This window comes from Pyrus communis, chromosome 14, assembly GCF_041283825.1.
Source record: "Pyrus communis isolate YQ-2024b chromosome 14, ASM4128382v1, whole genome shotgun sequence".
Classification (NCBI taxonomy): domain Eukaryota; kingdom Viridiplantae; phylum Streptophyta; class Magnoliopsida; order Rosales; family Rosaceae; genus Pyrus; species Pyrus communis.
In genome coordinates this window covers 8874385-8898314 of record NC_142578.1, presented here as the reverse complement: position 1 = coordinate 8898314, position 23930 = coordinate 8874385, and the positions used below count along the sequence as shown (strand labels likewise).

Below are 23930 nucleotides of genomic sequence, written 5' to 3'. Positions count from 1 at the left end.
TTAACAATTTGACTAACGAATGTATGATACTGTCTCAAAATTTACACTTTAGGTATGACTCTAGGACGAAAAAAACTCGATGTACTAAATGTTAAAAACCACGAAATATAAGGGTGGTAAACAATCTTTTGCCCTAATAAATAATACTCTATTCACCAAAGCAATTCACGTTAACAATGATCATGGTTAGGGTTGTTTAATACAAGAGTGAAGCACAACGTTGGTCTCTTTTCTTCTTACACTGTTTGATTGAGATATATATATAAAATCCTTTTTTAATATGTGACCTTTGCCAAAAAGAGTATAGTGTAATTAATTATTTTCTCTCGCACTTAGAAACCCCATTATTTGTAGGGATTTCTTAATCTCTCTATCGGATATGCGCACAATGACACAATTACGCATCCACTTCCTTATTGCTACATTTTACTTTCAGTCGCCCACACATGTTTAACTTCAAACTTGAAATAACTTTTGTTTTTCCTTTTATTTAATTGTGTACGTAGATGACCCTTATCGATCGATTTGACAATGATATATCCAAATCTTGCAGGCCAAGCAACGGCACAACGCCACGGCGAAACATTGAGAAGGGGGCTATGCATGGTGGCCGATGAGATAAATTTGTGAGTGGTGACGCCTTTCTAATTCAAATTTTATTATACAAAAGGACAATATTGTTGATATGTTATGAAGAGTGGTTGTGGTATTAAAAAATAGATACACGTTATAATTCGAGTAAAATTGTAAGATTACACCGTAATGCGATCACACTAAAAACTAACTTGGCCTATGGAGGAGTGGGAGGAAAAGGATGAGTATTTTCATTTTCATTTCTTTGTTTCAAATGTATGAAGTAAAATAAATAACATATCTGATTTACTACAGAATATTATTAATAACTGCGTTTTCCACACTTCTAATGGATAGTCATGGTGACCCTGAGGCTTGGTGTACATTGAAGAACCCGCTCAAAGTGACAAGATGTACGAAGATAAATTGATGGTAGTAATTGCAACAAGTCAAGGACCCAAAATTTGAAAGGAAAAGAAAAACATTTACAATCAATCATTATATACATATCAATCAACTTATGGCTATAGTTTTGGATTTGATTAAGATACTTATAAATGTATAATACTATCACTATCTGATGGTCATATATGTTGTAATGACATCCCAGGAGCATATTTGACCATAAAATGATGACATGTCATACAATAAGTTTGTGCCCATGTACATAATACTTTTTTCTTTTTTATTTGACAAAATGCACGTAATACTTATATATGGTATGATCAATAACAAATCTTACCCACAAAGAAGAAAGAAGATTATGTATGACGTTCAAAAAATTGGATTAATAAACTAATTGATGATTAAGAGAGAGCATATAAAGTGTGTGTAAAAGGCATCTTGGATATTAATTTGATTAAAATCATAATTCAAAATATTCATATATGATAAGATATATTCTGGTAAGGGGGACGGAGAGTTGCTTAAGTTGTTAAAAGATGCAAAGTAGGGAGAGGAAGACTACTTAAGACTAGTAATTAACTTGTTTAAATAAGTCAAAGGTGGGCATTTTTTCTTCCATTTCGTTGTTCTTCATAGAGAGGGGAGAGGAAAAGCAAACCCTAATCTGACGTAACATGCATGCTTTCTCATCATCCTTTTTACAGTTTACTATGATTATTAATCTTTTTTGAAGCAAGAAAAGGAATTAAATTAAAAATAAGCCTCGGAAATATCCAAGATCTCTGGAATCAAACTGAAGAGTGTTTTTGGCTTGGAGGGAATAAGCCATCCCAAACACACATGCTACTAATATTATGCCTTAAAGAAGCAAATATCATTTGCTGTAAAATTTGTTTCTCTAAAAACATGATTTCATTCCACCGACTCAAAGGAGGATACAAGTCATTTGATTGTCAAACTTTGATTCTTATTATCTTCTCCCTAATAAGATCATTAAAATAAAAAGGAAAAATTATTTTTGGTGGGAATCGCTCTTGTTACATTGGGTGACATGTAGTGCACGTTCGCTATAATATATATACATATGAAATATTGAGTCACATGTACTATCCTATTAAAACATAACACGTAATAACAAATTTTTATTTATAATTTTTTTTTTTTTTTAAACTTGACATGTTTTAACTGAACAACACTTACTAAACATTATATGGGGCACACCATCAAGCTTTTCTTGAGCGAAATGATACTAACTTAGATGTAGCCCCTTTTAAAATTAAAAACCAAATTGTTGTCTCGTCATAATTAAGATAAATCAATAATCATACGCACACCAACTAACGTGATACTAATTAAATTTATGCTTTAGTTCAAATTGGAAGTTGATAATAATTGTACTAAAAAGTTGTAAAGTATGGAATGTACCATATTATTTAGTGTATCAATTTGATGCATAAATTTGGTGTCTCTAGTATTATCCAATTAATTTGTTAATCCAATTAAATGTTTTCAAACAAAATAGCTCATCTATTGGAAGAGTGTAGAGATGGCAACGGTTCGGTTAGGGGACGGAAATGTTGTATCCATCCCACATAATCCCGAAAATTAACTATATGCATAACCACAAATTAACCATAAGAGATTATCCATAACCATACCCACCGGGTAATGAATTCACCATCGGTTAACGGTTATATTCATCTTCGTCAATACCAAAAATATATTAGTTCAATTGAGGTATTATAATATAATAGATACTAATTTTGTCCATTTAATATAATAGATACATTGATGATGTTGGCTTATGTTTGATCTCTCCCATAAGTATCATTGGATTCTTATTGGTTTTGATTCAAAACTTTTGAACTTTCTCACAAAATGCAACTTTTGTAATTCTCGAAGTAATGGGTTTGGTGAATATACATATGTATTATACAATACTATATTTATTATATGTAAAATATTGTATATATACACATATATAATATGTATTATTCGGAGCGGTTTTGCGGACGGATACAAATCAGAGACTCCTATAACCATAACCGAATGATATTTTCAGGTTTTCACCATATCCGAAATATAACTGAATTTTCATCCCCAAATCCATTTCATTCGGGTGGTTATCGAGTTTAATGGTTTGAATTGCCATCCCTACAAGAGTGGGATAATTAACCACGTGCTTATACTGCTTTATTGGTATTTTTCTCCTGACATTGATTGACACACCCTGACCAAAGTTGAGGTATGTTGGCCGTCACTCGAGGGTGACGTAATCAAAACTATAAGTGATGAAAGAATGTGAATAATTTAAAACCAAAGCTGGAACTTATTTAGCTAATAAAGTGAGTGCGCAATAGTGGGTAAAACCCATAAAATACAAATATTCAGAGCACAGGTAACAAAAGAGTGCAATCGGAACTAAATGTAGTGCTTAATACACAACCAAGAAAGGCTCCCTACATTTATTTAGATATGTCAGAACCTGCCGGAGTTTCCTTGTATGCCATAGAGAATTTGGCTGTCTAAGACCCAGAGGGCGAAGAACAGAAGGGTAAGTGGGCAGAAAAACAAAGGTTTATAAAACACATTTATTTTTTGAACATACTAACCCCTCGCTGTATATCATGATAGTTTTCAGAAAATCATACTGCGTATAAGTATGAAAACAACTGTAAATAACAATGATGCTAGAAATATGCCAAACTACAATATCTCAACAATAGCATAATGAAAACAGGTTGCTCATCAATCTATGCTAGCACATGAATTCATGTAGATAGTTTCTGACATGAACATGAATGTGGTGTAATGTATAAATACGCTCTAGTGCTACAATCATGTGAAGACTAGCGATAATCGCGATCACCTACGAGTCGGAGTTGCCTAATGCAACCTGTACGACATGACTGACACCTACTTGGATCTAAGGCGAGCATGTTTTGCAGAGGTGAACATACATGTGAAAGACTAGCACTGGCCCCGGGTGAGCATTAACACCGAGGTGCAGCAATGATGAGCAGACTACATAAATATAAACATGCCATACCTATTCAATAATTCTAGTCAACAATGCAAACTTACCTGTGCATCCCGTAGGATTGTTTTAGCGTTCCATAGGATTATAACATTTCTTATAACGTCTTTAATGATGGCATAATAGGCGTAATATCAATCCAAAAACAATAATGGCATGATATGCATAAATCAATTCAAAAGCATTTGTGGAAACTATAAGGTTTATATATATATATATATATATATATATATGAAAAGAAAATGCCCACTCACTGGTACGTGGTCGGATCGTAACCTAGCCTCGCTTGACTCGTACGTCTTTGGGATAATTTTCACCTATATGTGAAATAACTAAACTAATAAAGTAAATAGGACATATTCAAAAGGGCTAGGTAAATCTTTCATACTTTGCTCAAACAGAAGGTTTGAATATCGAAAATGATCTACAGGAAATCACAGACCCGTATATGTCAAGCATTCATCGGCCAGAGGCCGGACATGCCTTCACGTGCCTCCTAGCCCAAAGCTACACGTAGTCCCACGCGTAGGCCACGCACCTGACAGAGACTGACGGACGTTAGAAATATTCTGTCAAAATTGACGGAATATTCGATTAAATAGTAACGGAGTTACTTAACGCCGTTAGAATATTCCGTCAACTTTGATAGAATTCTTCGTCTTCTTCGGTGAGCTTTCGCAGGTCGCTACCGTCCATTGCCGTCTGGTTTCGGAGGAAACTGGAAATTTTCGCTGGAAATTGGGAAAATTTTCAAAGCTTCATATCTTCTTCATTTCTGAACCATTTTTGATGTACTTTATAAGGAAATGAAGCTTATGAAGAGTAGAACAAGATTGTACCTTTCAAAAGTCCAAAAAATGGATAGGAAATGGCCTGAAAATGCCTTGAAAGTCTCAGCCTAAAACTCAACTCCTTGAACTTGCTTGTTTCGATGTCAACTCGACTCGAAACCTAGTCTAGGGACCCTAGGGAGTTATGTAGAAGCTTCCTTATGTCTTAAAACCTTGTAACTCAGCCTGAGACTTAAGCATTGCACCATTGGTTGGTACGGCTGGGTTCGCGGGTTTGAGATGAGTACAATAATGGTGTTTTTGAGTTCGATCAGTAAGTTTTGATGATGATGTGTGTGTATTGCAGAAGGGAGAGAGTCACGGGTGTGGGAGAGAGAGAGAAGGAGAAAAGAGAGAGTGATGGAGTAGTTTCTAATTGAGGGAAAGGTGTAAGGAGAGGTTTCTGATTGGTTGTGAGGGTTTTAGGGAAAAATGAGTGAATGTGAGGGATTTGAGGGCACACGGGACAATTTTTAAAAGAAGAAAATGATAAGGTTTGTACATCTTTCAGATTATGAAATCTATCCCCTTATCAAAAACAATGTTTCTAGCATTGAAAAATTAACATGCACGTGTGTATAATTCTATCCGCTGTTAATGTACTTTGACTGAGCGTAACTTTTTCGCTATAACTCCGATTTGGGTCTAACTCGCGCACACACGTTCATACGATGGGCACTATTTAATTACGCTACTAGGAAAATAAAATAAACGCTGAATGCTACATCCACGTCACATTGCCAACCAGGGCAGAAATGTCAATTTATACACTCGGGGAGAAATTACCTAGAAATTTAGGGATGGGTCGTCACATTGATCCCTCCACATAAATTTTCTCAAGTTCAAATGTGAAATCTAGGGATGATAACGGTTTGGTTTGAGACGGAAATGTCATATCTATCCCAATAACTACGAAAACTAACCAATTCATAACCGCAAATTAACCATCGGAGATTATCTATAATCATACCCACTGAGTACCAGATTCTCCATTGGTTAACGGTTATATCCATTTTCATCAATGCAAAAAAATTATTCGTTCAACTGATACATTATAATTTATTAAATACTAATTTCGTCATTAATATCCACACCCAAATCATCAAAACATAACAATACATTATGGAGGTGTTTATGATAAGTCAAATATGATAGAAAATTAAAACAAATTGGTCCAATGAAAGAATAAAAGAGATGACAAAAGCAAATACAACAGCCACCATGGGAGAAAGATGAAACAAATTATCAAATAATTTCAATAATTGTGAATACAAATACATATTATATTTTAATATATTGTATATCCGGGGCATATTTAGGGACGGATACGAATAGGGGGACTTCTATAACCATATATGAAACCCTAATCAAATAACATTCAAGTTTTTTTCTCATGTCCGAAAAATAGTCGAATTTCATCCCAAATTCACCCCATTCGAATGGCTATTCACGGTTATGAAGTTTAACTCGTAGAATTGTCATCCTAATGCAACCTGTTGTATATTCCAATTTTAACTTCACGGTAAAATGTAGTAGTTTTTTTTATTTGATCAATTGAAATGTAGTTTTGCATTCAAAATTGTAAACGAAAGGTTTAATTGGATTAATAGTCCCGTGGTGATAGGGTAGTTGGAAGATAGTCCATGTGATAAAAAAATAGGATTTATGCCCCCATGGTGAAGTTTGTTAGGATTTATTCCTAAATTAAAAATTCCGTCAACTCTCTGTTAATTATTAGCACGTGAGCTATATATATTAAGCTAAAACGAAACTCTCCATTAATTGTTAGCACGTGGGGCTTACATGTGAGACTAACTTTATCTTTTTAGTCTCACATGTGAACCTTAAGTGCTAATAATTAATGGAGAGTTGATGAAATTTTCAATTTTGGGCTTAAATCCTAACAAACTTCACCACAAAAGCTTAAATCCTAATTTTGTAACCACATGAGCTATCTTGCAACTATCTTATCACCACATGAACTAACAATCCAATTAGACCTAAACGAAAATGTTGCCACATCATCATAGTCAGACAGGAAAAAGATTAAGTGGGAGTTAAAATAAGAAGGGTAAATTACATGTCACCATGGAACCCTAAAGCGCTCACATATTGTCTGGGGAAAAAGAAAAGATGATTAAAACCCAATCAAGACCCAAACAGTCACCACGTGTTTCGGGGGTCCCACCCTCATTACCTAGTGGCATGTAATGTAATTATCAAGCCAAAAATTAAATTAACGAAAAATAAATTAAATAAATAAAAATTCAGCTCCACGAGTTAACTCGAGCCAACCCTGTTGCTTGCTTCGGAGCAGACAACAAAGGTGACGACGACAAATGGAGTGACACACCCGACTTAACATCTCTCCAATATCCCAAACCACACGCATCCCGAAGCGCCCTTCACATCACATGAATCATTGATTATGAAAATTCTCTATTTATTAAGTACCTAAATCCCCAAATTTTTTTGCTACTTAGTACTACGGTCTAATGGTATTCCTCTTCATTTGTAAGTGAGAGGTTAGGTTCGATTCTCGCCAAAGACGAATTTGAACCATATTATTGTTAGCTCATTGTGAGGCAAAGCCCACCTCCTTTCCCATAGTGTAGATAATATCATTGTTTAAAAAAATCCCCAAACTTATTAGTGTCATTTCAATTTTGTCTCAACATTTTTAAACATTTCAAACATCCAATTAATTTTTTCATTAAATGTACATGTGGCAAGAATAGGTCACACTTATTTGCTTACTTGAACACTAAAATAATAATAATAACTTAAAAAAAATATGAAGATGAAAAGTTAAAAAATAAAATAAACAAATTTTACAATAAAATGGAAAATAAAAATGAAGATCAAGAAGGGGGTGATGGTCTGAAGGAAGTGATGGTGACCGTTATTTAGTAGAAGTCATTCTCCTTGACCTTGTATTTATGTAGGAGACAATGTAAGCCCTACTTAATTTAACAGAAATTTAATTGGGGCTTAACGAATGTGAAATTTTCAATAGGTTGTGTACTTGTTTGTAATGTTTAAAAATGTTGAGACCAATTTAGAATAACACTCAAAGGTATGGGTTTATAGTACTTAATCCTTATTTTATTTAGTATTACAATTTACCGATATTATAAGTAACATGTTTTAAAGTCGATTGTTGTTAAAGATGAATTTGAACTAAATTATTAAGATTACCATATTGTCAGACTTGTCAATTCCTCCATTGCATAGTATAAATAGGGTAATGCGTGGTAAACCAATTTAAAAACCAAATGATACGTCGGCAATAGAAAATAAATACGTTAACCAAACTTAATGTAATTCAATTATTCACGACTATATCATTTGGTCTTTATAGCATTATCTATATAATACATTATGTATTAAAACTTTTTTTTATAAAAAAAACCGGCCGTTTCGAAACGCCGTTGTGTTTCTGATCCTTTACACCCCGCAGAGCCCCACCTTTCCGTCCGGTTAACCCACCCCTCCGTTTAATCCTCTAACTACGGTTAGTTCAGTTACAGAAAGGAGGAGAGAGAACAGTGGAGGTGTTAAATCCAACACAAAGTCGCGTATAATAAGACGCGCGCAAAGCGATTTGGGATCCTCTGTAACGGCGTTTTCTTCTACTGGATTTCCTGTCGAGAGGTGTGAGAGTGTTTTTGGAGAGAGAGGGGGGTGTGAGAGTTTTTTGAGAGAGAGGGAGGGAGAAAGGCGGTTTTCCGAGCAGAGATAGCGGTATTGTAACGGTTTGGTGGTTTCGGCGTAACGGTTCTTATCGATCAGCGATCGTTACACGAAGAGTGTGTGAAGCGAGAAAGAGTGGAAGTGGTGGGAGCTTTGTGTGATTAAAATCGTATTAACGGCTTATTAAGGAGTCATTAGTGTGCTTAATTATATCTATACATTCAGCTCAGCTTTATCTGCTTAGACCGAAGAGAGAGAGAGAGAGAAAGAGAGAGAGAGAGACACAGACAGAGACAGCGACAGAGAGAGAGAATCAGAATCGAGAGATTATCTGAGCTTTTGTTGTGGGAATTTTGAAATTTGTTGACTCGGGAGGGTACGACTTCAACGATGGCGAATCGGGAAGGTGAAATGGCTGTTGGTTTTCTCACACTTTCTCGGATTTTCCCGGAAAATTAAACCTTTTTTCCTTCCCATTTTTGTTTGGGTGTTTTGTTTTGCAGGCGGCGATCTGTATCCGGAGCTATGGAAGGCCTGCGCGGGCCCACTAGTCGATGTGCCTCGCGTCCAGGAGACAGTCTTCTACTTTCCACAGGGGCACATGGAACAAGTGAGTTTTCCATCTTCCTTTTTTATTTTTATTTAATTTTGTGTTTCTGCTTATGGGATTATAATCTTTTCGTCGAAATTGAAGGTTTTTTTGCTATTTTTGGGGATTATGTTTTAGCTGGAGGCGTCAACACCAACAAATCAGGAACTGAATCAAGGGATTCCGCAGTTCAATCTTCCCCCGAAGATTATTTGCCGCGTTGTTAACGTGACCCTATTGGTATTTCCTCTTTGTTTTCTTTAATTTGTGTTTGGTTGCTGAGAAAATGGAAGATTGGAAGTAGAAAACTTTTGTTTCTGATTCATGGAAAATGATAACTCAGATCAGCTGGATTTGTTAGCTGATTTCATCTCCAGCTGATAGGGGGTCTAATGATTGGAAAGTCTTCAACTTTAAAATTTTTAGAATTTTTATCTTCAATTTCCTGGATTTTCTCAGTAACCAAACATGTTGGGAATAATTTGTGAAATTGTTCTGTATCTTACCTTTAGTTGTCTGCAATTTTAGGCTGAGCAGGAAACAGATGAGGTTTATGCACAGATTACTTTAATTCCGGATGCAAATGTAAGAACCAAATGAACTTCCTGATTAGATTTTCGCTGTCTGAGCAATATTTTTTTGTCATTATTAACATTAATACGTTTATATGTTTAGCAAACGGAGCCTACTAGTCCTGATCCATGCCTTCCAGAACCTCAAAAACCTGCAGTTCACTCATTCTGCAAGGTCTTAACTGCCTCTGATACAAGCACCCATGGTGGGTTTTCTGTTCTCCGGAAACACGCCACTGAATGCCTTCCTGCACTGGTATATGTATTTTCTATTCTAGCTTTTGTTTTGGCTGTTCTTTCTTGGTCTCATTATTTCTTTCATTTGATTTCATGTCTGTACCTTTTCACCATGGGTCAATTTCTTTTTCAGGACATGACCCAGGCAACCCCAACTCAGGAATTGGTTGCCAAGGATCTTCATGGTTACGAGTGGCGATTTAAGCATATTTTCAGAGGTGATGTACTTCATTTTCCCTGCACTCTTGCAATTGTCCCAAATGCGGGATTTCATAATTATTAGGAGATCATGAGTTGGACATCTTGTATGAAAAAAAATTCAAATATGGTGAATGATGTATCAATTAACTTTATCGATTGTTGCTCACGGTTCATCTATCTGTGATTAACTGAACAGGTCAACCACGGAGGCACTTGCTTACAACGGGATGGAGTACTTTTGTCACCTCCAAGAGATTAAGTGCTGGGGATTCCTTTGTATTTCTCAGGTAAACATTGCCATTTGTTCTTGTCCCTTCTCTCTTACTGTTTTTGTCAACTAAATTTAACAGTGTAGCCTGGAAAATTGAATTTTGCATATCGTACGTGAGGCATGTATATTTTTCGGTCAAACATTCACTAATCTGTAGAAAATTGGTTTCCTAGAGGGGGCAACGGGGAGTTACGTGTTGGAGTTAGACGTCTTGCTCGTCAACAAAGCAGCATGCCATCATCAGTGATCTCGAGTCAAAGCATGCATGTAGGGGTTCTTGCAACTGCATCTCATGCAGTTGCAACCCAAACTCTTTTTGTCGTGTACTATAAGCCAAGGTATGTCGTATTATATTAACCCGCAGAATTTAAAATGTTTGTTGCGCTGAATCATTTAACACAGGATTTCTCATGGTCTATATCTTGATTTCCTTTTGAAATGTCCAGGACAAGTCAGTTCATTATCGGTTTGAACAAGTATTTGGAGGCTGTCAACAATAAGTTTTCAGTCGGAATGAGGTTCAAAATGAGGTTTGAGGGGGAAGATGCTCCCGAGAGAAGGTAGAAGTCAAACGCAGCAGTGCTATAGCATGTTTACTCGGTTTAATTTGTTTATGGGCTTTCTAATTTATTTTGTTCTATGTTCTTTCATTTTTCCAGGTTTTCAGGCACAATAGTTGGTCTTGAAGATATATCTCCTCACTGGGCAGATTCAAAATGGCGGTCACTTAAAGTAAACTCTTAGTACTGGTTTCCTTTTCTTTTTCTTGTTATCTTGTTCCTTTCTCCTTTCTTCCCCTTCTCCTTGTACTGGACGTTAAATGAAAATTCTGACATAAATTTGCTCTTCTGAAATATCTTCCAGGTTCACTGGGATGAGTCTGCATCCATTCCAAGGCCTGATAGGGTATCGCCTTGGGAGATTGAACCTTTTGTGGCGTCTGTAATTCCGAGCCTTCCTCAACCATCTGTTGTGGTGAAGAACAAAAGGCCCCGACCACCCACTGAAATCCCAGCTCTAGGTAGGAACCTTTTTCTTTCTGTTTCCTAGTAACCAACTAAACAGCAACATTTCCCCCCTTTTTATCCTTTGCTTTGGATTAGGTTTTTTGGGCCAGAGTATTCTAACTTATATGGATATTAGATGCAATGAGTTCAACAGGGTCAGCTATGTGGAATTCTGGGCTGACACAGCCCCATGACATGTCAACACTGAGTGTCGCTGCTGAAGGCAAAAGAAGTGAAAATCATGTTGTATGGCATCATCAACAGGCTGACGTGATCAGCAATAACAACAATGTTCCAAGGACTCAGACTGATGGGGGATGGTTGTCTTCTCAGGCAGGTGGCTCTCCGCACAAGTTCCAGGAAACAATGGAGGATAGTAAAAGTGTTTCTGCTTGGCCTGTTTTCTCTGGATATTCAACTCCAAACTCATCAAAGCCTAAAAATGACTCAATGTTTGACCATGTTGAAAAAGAGAAGAAAACTGAGATGGGTACTAGTTGCCGAATTTTTGGTATAGACTTTACTAGTCATTCGACATGCTTCCCTGCCATGGAGAAGGCACCTCCACAACCAATCAGTGGATCTACTGGAACCACTGAAGGACGTGTTAGTAACATGTTAGCTGCTGAGTCAGACCAGAAATCTGACCTTTCAAAGGTTTCTAAAGAAAGCAAACCTGGACAGTTGCAAGTGTCACCTAAGGAGACACAAAGCAAGCAGAGTTGCTCTACTTCTGCCAGAAGTCGCACCAAGGTGCTCACAGTAGAATTATTTTTGTTTGTTTTTTACTCTGAAATATCAAGTATTCATGTTATAGATTTGAAGTCTTGAGCTCAAGTGCTGAGTTGTGGCGTTTGTATATCCCAAAAGGTTCAAATGCAGGGGATAGCTGTTGGCCGAGCAGTGGACTTGACGATGTTGGAAGGATATGATCAGCTTATAGATGAACTGGAGGAGATGTTTGACATTAAGGGACAGATTCGCCCCGGCAACATGTGGCAAATTGTCTTTACTGATAATGAAGGAGATATGATGCTTATGGGCGATGACCCGTGGTCGTAAGTATACTTTATTACAAAAAAAAAAAAAAAAATAAAAAAATAAAAAAATCAAGGAGTTTGTATTTGGATTTTCCTAACATGTTTCCTTGTTTAGTTTAAAACCTTTGCGTTGTTATCTTTGCAGGGAGTTCTGTGACATGGTGAAAAGGATCTTTATTTGTTCGAGTCAAGACGTGAAGAAAATCAGCGCAGGCTGCGAACTTCCAATGTCGTCACTAGAAGTCGAAGGGGGGACGGTCATCAGCTCGGACTAACATCGGTCAGGTTGTTGATTTTTTAAATACGCGTTGGTTTTGTTGATTTTCGGGGCAGGTCTTTTGGTCGTTTGTTTGTGGAGGGAGGGAGGGAGGGAAGACTTGATTTTTGGGCAAAAAGGAGGAAGAGAAGATTGAAGTTGGAAGCAGGAGGAGAAGAGGACATCGGCTAATTGGTAGCTCGTTTTTTAGAGCTAGCTAGACTACATTTGACTGGAAATTGAAAAAAGGTGCAATGGCAATTATGTCATTGTCCTGTGTTTGGTAGTGGGTAGGATTAGGAATCTGTGAATATTCATTGTGGTGGGTCGTCGGAGTTGGGTGTTTTTAGGGTATCTTGTTCCATATGATGCTGTTGTAAATATATGTACTTTTGGCAGTGAAATGTTTTGGGTGGATAGTGTCGGAAAATTTGGAAAAGTAATCAAAATTTGGATCTCATATAGAATTATAGTCACACCTTTAAATTTATGATAATTATAATAAAAAATTGATGTGAAAATACTAATATAACCTTAAATCCTATTCCACGACCAAAATATCCAATTTTGTTAGCCGCAAGCCAAGTTCGTCCTCTTCCCACGACTCCCTGAGTATCTCAGTCCCTCTTAACCAGCATATACCTCTGAAGACTCTAGTCCCTCGCTGACCACTCACATCCAAACAAATGGAACCAGAGTCGCCAATCCTTCTTCCAAATGCCACTGAGCTTATAGCCTCCGCATCTTCCAAAAGAACCACAAAAATAGCTCATAATATTTTATTTTTTAAAAGAAAACCAGAGAAATTTGAAGAATGCTGTGGGTGGGTAATAAACTACCTGAATATAAATGGTGCCTGGTTGCGCAGTAACTTTGAGGTGGTAGTCGGCGGCCCACCGGATGGCCTGCCGGGCAGGGAGACAACTAATAGTAAGTCACGATTATCTACTTCTTCTTTGGGAAGACTCACAGAAGCATTTCAGTCTCTTCTTGGTCACAAGTCTTAACTTTCACACTGTTGTATTAGTTAGTTAATTAATTAATTAAAAAGGGGGACAACTAATAGTAAGTCACGATTATCTACCTCTTCCTTGGGAAGACTCACAGAAGCATTTCAGTCTCTTCCTGGTCACAAGTCTAACTTTCACACCAGTAGCGGGTTTCGAACTCGTGACCTCCAGTTTTGTAATCCGTCCTTTACCACTGTACCACTAGCTCGTGGTTAATTAATTAATATTAGGCTTTGAATGATTTTTAATGATCATTTGCCTAATCTGTGGGTGGTTTAGAACTCGTTTGAAAAGTGTATTTAAATGATTGAAAGCGTTTTTTGAGAGAATGATTTTAGACCAAAAACATTATGTGCTTCCTTTAAGAAGCACTAGTTATGTGCGGCTTACAAGAAGCACTTTAAGTGTTTTTTTTTTTTTTTCAAAATTGATTTGTATTTTACCAATGATTGGTTTTAAAAAAATATTTAAAAAAAAAAAATTCAATTGTTTAAAAGCACTCTTCAAATGAATTCTTATTCTCTTGTTCCATTTCCATGGGTTAGGTTAAGCGGATTGGATCACTAATTCCAATCTGCCCAAACAAACCGATCAAATTCGATTGAATTTTGTAAATAATGAGTTAGAAACCAATAAATCGAATCTAATTTTACTCGGTTGTTAATTTCGTGTAGCTGATTGGATCACTAAATTTCGAATCCCGATATGATTGGATCAAATGACGAATCCAACTGAGCCAATTCAATCAAGTTTTATGGTCCAAGATGTTACTTGCTAGCCCAGCAAACAACCCCTTATGTCCATGGAGATTTCTCAGTTCTTAATCTTAGACAACTTCCTGCGCCCGCTGTTCGTGGTGAAGTGAGTTATGGCAAGATTAGTGAGAATCTTTTTCGGGAGCAGCCGTTCATGTCGAACCAATGTCATTGGAAGGCTTTTATTAAAGGAAGGGAGGGTACCAATGGAAATCGATGCTATTAAGAATGATCTGGCGTCTTTATGGAGGATTCCAAATTCTTGGCAATTGATTCCGTTGGGGAGGGTCCTAAGGGATATTTTGATCTTCATTTCTCCAAAGAAGAAGACATGCGGAGTGTGTGGGGGTGGTGGAACTTGTACGCTTCAGTTTGGTCTTTTTAGGTTTATCTTAATGGCAACTGGATTTCAACCTAGTGACATCCTTTTTCAAACCCAGTGCACATGTATCGATTCAAATTTATGGGTTAAGCCAAGAAGATTGGCACCCTCCTATTCGTATGGAAATTGCTTGGGGTATGGGTACTCAATCATGCTAAAAAGGAAAACTTATTTGGATATCATCCTCGAATTCTAGTGGATGTGGATCTTTCCACAGATGTACCTACGTTTATTATGGTTGAACGGAAACATGACTTTTCTGTTGACATTATTTATGAGAATCTACCTCCGACTTGCGGTCAAAGCGGCCTTATAGGTCATACTACGAACAAATATAGAGCTTGAAAGATCATAATGAGGTGCTAGAAAAGAGGGACAAGGCTCATCAACGAGGACGCTCAAACGCACAAGAACTTGTCAAGTTTATCGTCCTAAACCATATGTCCCCTAGTTAATACTTTTCATAGGGATCCTCTCTTATTACTAGTTAATACTAGTGATGATGCTTTTACTCCTGTGCTTAGTAAATCACAACAAAAGAAACTTGAAAAGAAGTAGAAAGTTGACGCTACTAGGCCAGAGGAACTTATACCACCAGAGCAGAAAGACAAAGTTATTTCTACTTCAAAATGAAGCTACTTTACTGAAATTTTCATGGTATTTGTAATTTTGATACACGTATGAAGCTTTCCAATGTTTGCCATTCTCATCATTTAGATATGGTTTGCATTTTTGAACTTATGGTTACTTTTGACTCTATTTCTCCTACGTATTGGGATTCTTTGGGTCTTCTTTTAATTACCGTTAATAATAGAGGTAACTTGCTGACTAATACTTAGGTTTTGTATTCTACGAATCATTGCTTCTTCTATGATTTCTTCTGCAGACCAACAAATTACTTTTTAGGCTTTTTTTGTGGTGTCCTTTCTCATTTTGTTATTGTTTATGCGGTTACTACTTCTAGTCGTCAGCACGACTTGTGGTGTGATCTTTTGGAAAAGTTCGCTCTCATACTACTATACCCTAGATGACAATTGGTGATTTTAATGTTATCCTTTGAGCTCACATGTGAAGATTTTCATAATACTACTGAGCTATGAGATTTTACTCATATGGACACTCTTGGTTCTTTCTATACTTGCACTAATAATTGGGATGTTCGTGGTCACATATAAATGTGTCTTGAAATTTTTAAGCGGCCACAAAATCGGAAAGCATGTTAGGCGGGTGCTTAGGCGGGACTAAATGGAGTTATGCAGGTTTGGGCGGGGTTGGACAGGGGTAGGTTGGCAAATGTTAAGATGTTGGAATCTAATTTTTATTTTTTGTTGTAGAGTCCGGGTTACACAAGAAAGAAGATGACCTGAACTAGTCCCCACCATCTTTTTAATCCCACGGTTTCTTTTAAAATTGTTCCACTGTTTCATAGTTGCACGCTTTCTTTTGCCATGGTCTCCACCATTTTCATTTTTACTACTTTTATTTATATCCTTTTATTTCTTTCCTCTTTGAATGCGACATCAGTGTTTCTTTATTATTATTTTTTGTAATGTTTTATTATTCTTTTTAATTTTAAGACTATACTATAAAATCCATAATATATTCTTATGTACCTAAAACTCTCATATTGCATATGTATATATACTTTTTTTTTCTTTAAATAACATATTATTTAATGTTCAAATTTAACTAATTTATATACTATATAATTAATTTACTCAAATTTGCCTAGTCCAGCTAGGCGTTCGTCTAGGTCCTGCCTAGGCGCTAGGCCTTAACCCACCATCCGACTAGCCCGCCTAGCATCTTTTAGAACCTTGCTAGTTGTGCTGCTTTGCTAAGAGTTGTCTTAGATCACAATTGTCTTATTTTTTTGGCCTTTGATGCTTTACCTAGGGGACCTCGACCTTTTTTATTTCAGTCCATGTGAACTTTACATTCTGGTTTCACTGATGTGAGGACTAAGGGCTGGCAGTCAAGTATTGCTCACGGGTGTCCTATGTTTATTATGTCGAACAAGCTTAAAATTCTTAAGCGTTGTCTTCAATATTGGAATCCTAATGTATTTTGTGATATTCCTAGAAATGGCACTATTGCTATGGAAAAACTTAAATATTGTTTCTTCTAATGGAACTCTCAAAAGAGATTTAATGAGGAAGTTGTAGCCAAGATGGTTGTCCTTGATGCTCGAGTTATGGCTTACTGAGGGTGATCGTAACATACTTTTTTTCCCATGCTTATGCCCGAGGTAGGCATTCTTCTTCTAGAATACTACTCTTTTAGATGGTGATAGTGTGTTCTCTTATCTTGTAGAGATTGCTGATCATGTGGTAAACTTTTATTGTTCCTTATATAATTCTCCCTTCACTCCGAGTAGAATTGAGGATGTTTGTGGTGTTACTATGGTTAGTGAAAATGAAAACTCTACTATTTCTTGTTTGACTTCAATTGATGAAATTAGAAATGCTCTTTTTTTAATGGATCATTCGAGTGCTCCCAAACCTAATGGTTTTTCTGGTTCTTTCTATCAATTATGTTGGGATATCGTTGAATTGGCTAGTATTGTTTTTGTACAAGATTTCTTTAAGCGGATGGTTATATCCAAATGCTAATTGTAACTTTGTGGGGCTTATCCCTAAATTCGAGGTGCCTGCCACTATCACTTAGTACGATCACTTACAGTTGCAAACTTTCTGTTCAAGACAAGCTCTTAGCCGAGGTTTAAATTTGCTTTACTCTACTAGGTGGATTACTTCTATCTTAACTCCGCAAGGTTGTTGTCCTCCCACTCATGTGTTATGCGCTGATGACCTATTTATTTTCTCTTGTGGGAATGTTCGATCTTTTCGGTCTTTGTAGGATTTCTTTAACAAGTATGGTCGTGCTTCTGGACAATTTATTAATGCACATAAGAGCACTTTTTATCTTGGGTTCATCTCTTCTCATCATATGACTTTTGACTCGAGACATTTGGGCTTCGTTTGGGTGTTGCTCCCTTCACATATCTTGGTGTCCTAATTTTTCGTGGTAAGCCAAGGAGAATTTACTTTTAATCTTTGGTTGATAAGGCTAAAGCCCGTCTCTCGGATTGGAAAGGAAAACTTCTTTCTATGGCTGGATGAGTTCAATTAGTGTAGTCAGTTTATTAAAGTTTAGTTTTGCATAGTTTCTCAGTATATTAGTGGTCGACTGGCCTTTTGAAGCATCTCTTTGCTTTCCGAAACTTTATTTGGTCTAGAGATTTGGCTTCTCGTAAATTGGTAATTATTAAATGGAATATGGTGTGTGGGCCTAAAATTAAAGGTGGTCTCGTGATTTAACTACTTTGAACTTGACAGCCTTGCTTAATTTTGGCTGGGGTTACTTTACAATCTTCTTCTCCGTGAGGTTCTTTTGCCCACCAAAATTTTCCTCTCACGCCTTGCAAAACAAGATGTCTATTTGCAATCATCTATGTAGCGTGGTTTGAAGGTGCTTTACTTGTTCTGAATATCAATGGTCGTTGGATTATTGGAGATGGAAGGCTAGTTTGTTTTTAGTTTGATAAATGGGTGAACAAGCTGATTATTAGCCCTTCATTATCGCTGGTCATTTCTTTTACAATTCTTCCTCGGGTTTCAAAGGTAATAAAAACTCAAAGTTGGTCATTATAGATTTTTCAAGCTCATGAAATTTTTCATCATCTTGTACCCTTGACAATGATTGATGACAAATTGATTTGGGAAGCCATATCTTTATGGGAGTTTTTCTTTATCTTTTAATTATGATCTAATTCGAATGAGACATAGTGATTGTGCTTGGGCAAAAGTTATTTAGCAGTATTTCATTCTGTCTCGACTATCTATTTTGACTCGGCATTTTTTTCACGATAAACTTCCTAGTGAGGTTACAATGCAACCACGTGATACATATTCGGCATCCATTTGTTGTGAAATCCCGTTCCTGAATTTCATTGTTATAATCTACGTATTTGTATTATTGAGATTTTATATTATTTCTCGATAATTTTTTAATTTGTTTGAATTTAGATTTTAACTAACTAGTTACAAAGTTTGAAGTTTGAAAATTAATTGTTTAAAATCCGTAGACCTTTGGAGATCACCATTTATATTTTTGAATAGATCTTGAAACCATGAACGTATAGGCGAAAGCCGTTTGCGAGTCCGAATTATAACGGTATAGTTACGGACATTTGAAGTTATCTTACTAAACTACAGATTTAAAATCGATTAAACTTCCATAAGGAAGAAGCCTTATCAGATTTAAGCAAAAATAAAAGGACCAATCAAATAAAAACGGGGGGAGAGGGATGGCGGGCGCGGAAGGCTTCTGAAAAAAAAAAAAAAAGGGAAGGAAAAGGGGCTGCTACTAACCCCTTTTTGGGGGTGAATTGGACCCGTTAACCCGCAAACTTGAACCGCTTGTATCTCCTTCATTCGAGCTCCGTTTTGGGTGATCTTGTTGTTCATCGAAAGCTCTTGATGAGCCTACATCTCTGTAGTGTTAGATTTCCCATTTTCTTTTCCATCTTTGCAGTTTGAAGCCATAAAGCCCACGACTTTTTCCGGAGGTTTTATCATTTTTCCGGTGATTCTGGCAACCATTTCCTTCGAGTGAGGTATGAAACTTCATCTACTCTTCATAATCTTCAAGTTGGTATGCTTAGTTTGTGCTTTCGTATTCATTTTAGAGTGGGGTGTTTAGAACCCTAGAAATCAGGCTTTCTTCGGTGAATTTGGATGGTTTCCAATTAGAATTTCTCATCGGCCTAGTTTTGAAAAGTGCTTCCTTTGTTGAGCCCTAGCTACCACGTAAATTTGAGCTCATTTAGTTAATGTTAAAAATTCAGGGTTTCTAAACACTCCACCTTAACTACCACCACGTGTGGCGGTGCGTGGGACCGTCCACGAGTGTTGTCTAGGTACGAAATACCTTCTAGTGACCTTGTGAACCTATGTCTAGCTCGGTTTCCCAAAATTCCATTGTTTGGTGTGGTGATCAAATTGGACCGCCACTTGTTTGGGTGATTGACAATAATCCGACCGTTGGATCGTCACCAAACCTCAATGCATTATAGAACATTATTTTTAGTTAAGATTAGTATTAATGGAAGCCCTATGAGGCTTTACGGCTTATCTCGGTGAGTGACTTTAACATATGTGATATGGTTATTACCTTGAATTCTTATATTGGTATCATTTGTGAATATGACTTGGTTTTATAATGTGATTTCTATTGAAATGTGATTATATATATATATATATATAAATTTAGCCATAGACCTATGTTTATTAAACATGATTGGGCTTGCGTATTGATGATGATCATGATATGTGATTTGACGCGCATATTGGAAATATGGTTTGTTTTGTATGATTGGCTTGATTTGATGAAAGGTGAGGGCTAGTGGTGGACCTTTAAACCATTGTCATGGGGTTTGTTGCTTCGAAATGTGTTTCACCCCTCGTTTCATTATTTCATTTCTTGTTTCGTTGAGCCTTTATAACTTGAGTAACTTGATTCATGTGTTGTTTCGTTGATTGGATGTTATGCATTGTGCTCCATGATTCTGTTGAATGATGCTCTGGAATCTTGTCCTGGTTCGGATTCCGTTAAGTGATGATTCAGAATCCTTCCTACTCCACTCCGTGATTCCGTTGAGTGATGGTTCGGAATCGTATCCTGGTTTGGATTTCGTTGAGTGATGGTCCAGAATCCCTTCTACTCCGCAATTCCGTTGAGTGATGGTCCAGAATTGTATCCTGGTTTGGATTTCGTTGAGTGATGGTTCGGAATCCCCTTTGGTGTCTTGGTTTCATTAGGTGGTCCGAAATCCCCTTTTTCCAGAGATGTAATCTTCGGCCGAACTGCGTTCCTCTAGCCTAGTTTTTAATGTATATATGAACGATGGTTTTTGGGAATCTTGTGGTTTGAATTGGAAAAACCGTTGGATGTTGGAGTGACTTCTACGGAGTTTTCAGCGACTTGATTATGATTCCATAAAGTATAATTCTATACTTGATATTTATAGATTGTGATCCTTGGTTTGTTTTATCGAATATCCCATACTTGTATTATTGTCACTCACCTGAGCCTCATAGCTTATATGAGTGCCTGATTTGCCAGTGTACCATTCCTATAATGTAGGCATTGATTTTACATGTGACAGGTCTAGGTAGATTACGAGAAATGGCTTGATATTTTGGTTCCGTTGAGTGGTCTAGAACCTGATGTTGTTATATTCCGTTGAGTGGTCCAAAATCCTTGCTCTTGTTCATTTCCGTAAGGTTATCTTAGAATCCTAAATTCGCGTGGATGAGAATTACCCACAATAGATATTGTGAATATAAATTAGAATTACCATGTTTATTACTCATAATCCCCTTTTTCTAGAGATGTAGTCTTCGGCCGAACTGCGTTCCTCTAGCCTAGTTTTTAATGCATATATGAACGATGGTTTTTGGGAATCTTGTGGTTAGAATTGGAAAAACTGTTGGATGTCTAAGTGACTTCTATGGAGTTTTCAGCGACTTGATTATGATTCCATAAAGTATAATTCTATACTTGATATTTATAGATTGTGATCGTTGGTTTGTTTTTATTGAATATCTCATACTTGTATTATTGTCACTCACCTGAGCCTCGCAGCTTATATGAGTGCTTGATTTGCCAGTGTACCATTCCTATAATGTAGGCATTCATTTTACATGTGACAGGTCTAGGTAGATTATGAGAAACTGCTTGATATTTTGGTTCCGTTGAGTGGTTTGGAACCCGATGTTGTTGGATTCCGTTGAGTGGTCCGGAATCCTTGCTCTTGTTCATTTCCGTAAGGTTATCTTAGAATCCTAAATTCACGTGGATGAGAATTACCCACAATAGATATTGTGAATATAAATTACAATTACCATGTTTATTACTCATACTCCCCTTTTCCAGAGATGTAGTCTTCGGTCGAACTGCGTTCCTCTAGCCTAGTTTTTAATGTATATATGAAAGATGGTTTTTGGGAATCTTGTGGTTTGAATTGGAAAAACTGTTGGATGTTTGAGTGTCTTCTATGGAGTTTTCAGCGACTTGATTATGATTCCATAAAGTATAATTCTATACTTGATATTTATAGATTGTGATCGTTGGTTTATTTTTATTGAATATCCCATACTTGTATTATTGTCACTCACCTGAGCCTCGCAGCTTATATGAGTGCCTGATTTGCCAGTGTACCATTCCTATAATGTAGGCATTGATTTTACATGTGGCAGGTCTGGGTAGATTACGAGAAACCGCTTGATATTTTGGTTCCGTTGAGTGGTCTAGAACCTGATGTTGTTGGATTCCGTTGAGTGGTCCGGAATCCTTGCTCTTGTTCATTTCCGTAAGGTTATCTTAGAATCCTAAATTCGCGTGGATGGGAATTACCCACAATAGATATTGTGAATATAAATTAGAATTACCATGTTATTACTCATAATCCAAGTGGGGAATTATATAGAGTTCCTTGGTTAAATTCGTGAAATGTTTTGTTATCGCATTGTTTGATTAACGTAATCAAATGCTAGGATTGTGTATCTTTGATTCACAAATTGATTAATTGACGGGATTGTGAAATGACGTTGGATATGAGTGTTGTTATTATGATTATTTTAGTTTATTAATGTTTCTAGAGAATAATATTGTGCATTGTTAATTCTTTAATATGTTACACGCTATGCATTGTGATTTTATGTGGGAAACGTGATGATTTATGTGATGGATGAAGCGGAAATGTTATTCATCATGTGGGATTATTATGTTGGATATCATTGTTATTGTTATGATTAGACTTGTTGATAAATATGGCGAGAGAATATGATTGTGCTTTGTCGTTTGTCTTTGAAATATTGCATGATATGCATTGTGGTATTTTGTTGGGAGATAACGACTTATGTGATGAATGTTCGAGTGTAGTGAAGTAATGAACTATGGATGGCTTGATCCCTATTTAGGGTACGTAGGCAGTCTAACGAGGATGTTAGATGCAGCCATAAAGTCTACGAAGAATTATTGTGCAGTTGGATCTTAAGTTATGTTTTGCCTTTTTCCGGAGGTGGGGTACGTTAGAGACGGGTATTTGGTGATGTCACGTGTTGATCCTGGACGTATGTCGGGATCGGGGCATGACATTTGTTGTCTTTGTCATGTTTATGAGGAATGTACTGCTCATCTTTTTTTCCAACTACCAGTTTTCTAAGCAACTTTGCAAGTGGTTAGCGTATTAATTTGGTACATCTTTGCCTGTTTCAAATTCTTTGGCTATTTTTTTGGGATGTTTTTGTGTGTGCGTAACTGTTTTTTCCTTCAGTTGCATAATCTTGGAGTCTTTGCGAGTTTTTTTTACTATTTCGGCTATTTAGAAAGCTTGGAATAAGTTTAATTTTAGGTTCATTCAATCTACTTCCATCGTCTTTGCATGTCCATTATTTCTGACCTTGTCGACAACTAGAGGTTTATTACAAGATACTCTCAAGGTTTAGATACTTATATCATTTCTTCTTAGGGATTCAACATATTTCTTCCAAGGCCCCTACTATTTTCCCTATGTTATGGTTTCCTCCTTGGTATCCTTGGATTAAACTTAATACAGATGGTTTATCAAAAGAAAATCCTGATCCTGCTGCTTGTGGGGCGTTTTAGGGATTGTCGTGGTCAGTTTCTTGGTGTTTTTTTGTCATGGTATTGGTCATCCCAATTCTTTCTTTTGCTGCACTTTATACAATTATTATTAGTGTAAAATTTTCTTATCAAAGTTGTTGGCGTGTCTTTGGTTGGAAAGTGACTCTTCTAGTGTTACTTATATTATAGGTTTAGATGATTTGATCCTCCTTGACTTCTTCGCATGCGTTTACTTTTTTGGTCCGCATTCTTGAGATGAATTTTTGTTGTTCACACATCTTTCAAGAGGGAAATGTTGTTGCAGATAACTTTGCTAACATAGGCCTGTCTTTTCCTAATTTAGTTTGGCATGATTCTCCTAAGTTGGTAATTCATGTTGCTTTGTTTTCAGACTTTGTTAGCTGGCTTGGCTTTCGCTTT

General features: G+C 36.7%; 1 protein-coding gene across 1 annotated transcript; it reads left to right on the top strand.

The window, feature by feature from the left end:
• The first annotated feature begins 8451 nt into the window (after positions 1-8451).
• Positions 8452-13178, top strand: LOC137712637 (auxin response factor 9). The gene is made up of 14 exons (XM_068451750.2): positions 8452-8944; positions 9042-9148; positions 9266-9367; positions 9656-9712; positions 9803-9955; positions 10070-10154; positions 10334-10424; positions 10582-10746; positions 10855-10968; positions 11068-11140; positions 11273-11429; positions 11552-12168; positions 12286-12473; positions 12601-13178. Exons 1-14 carry the CDS (start codon positions 8929-8931, stop codon positions 12728-12730), a joined length of 2055 nt encoding a protein of 684 aa, XP_068307851.2. The 5' UTR covers positions 8452-8928; the 3' UTR covers positions 12731-13178.
• Positions 13179-23930: the final 10752 nt, after the last annotated feature.

Bases quoted from the DNA above. Each gene is read 5' to 3' on its own strand.
- LOC137712637 (XM_068451750.2), top strand. The intron at 10,747-10,854 runs GTATGTCGTATT...TGAAATGTCCAG, and splicing joins GTCGTGTACTATAAGCCAAG to GACAAGTCAGTTCATTATCG. The intron at 12,169-12,285 runs GTGCTCACAGTA...ATATCCCAAAAG, and splicing joins CTGCCAGAAGTCGCACCAAG to GTTCAAATGCAGGGGATAGC.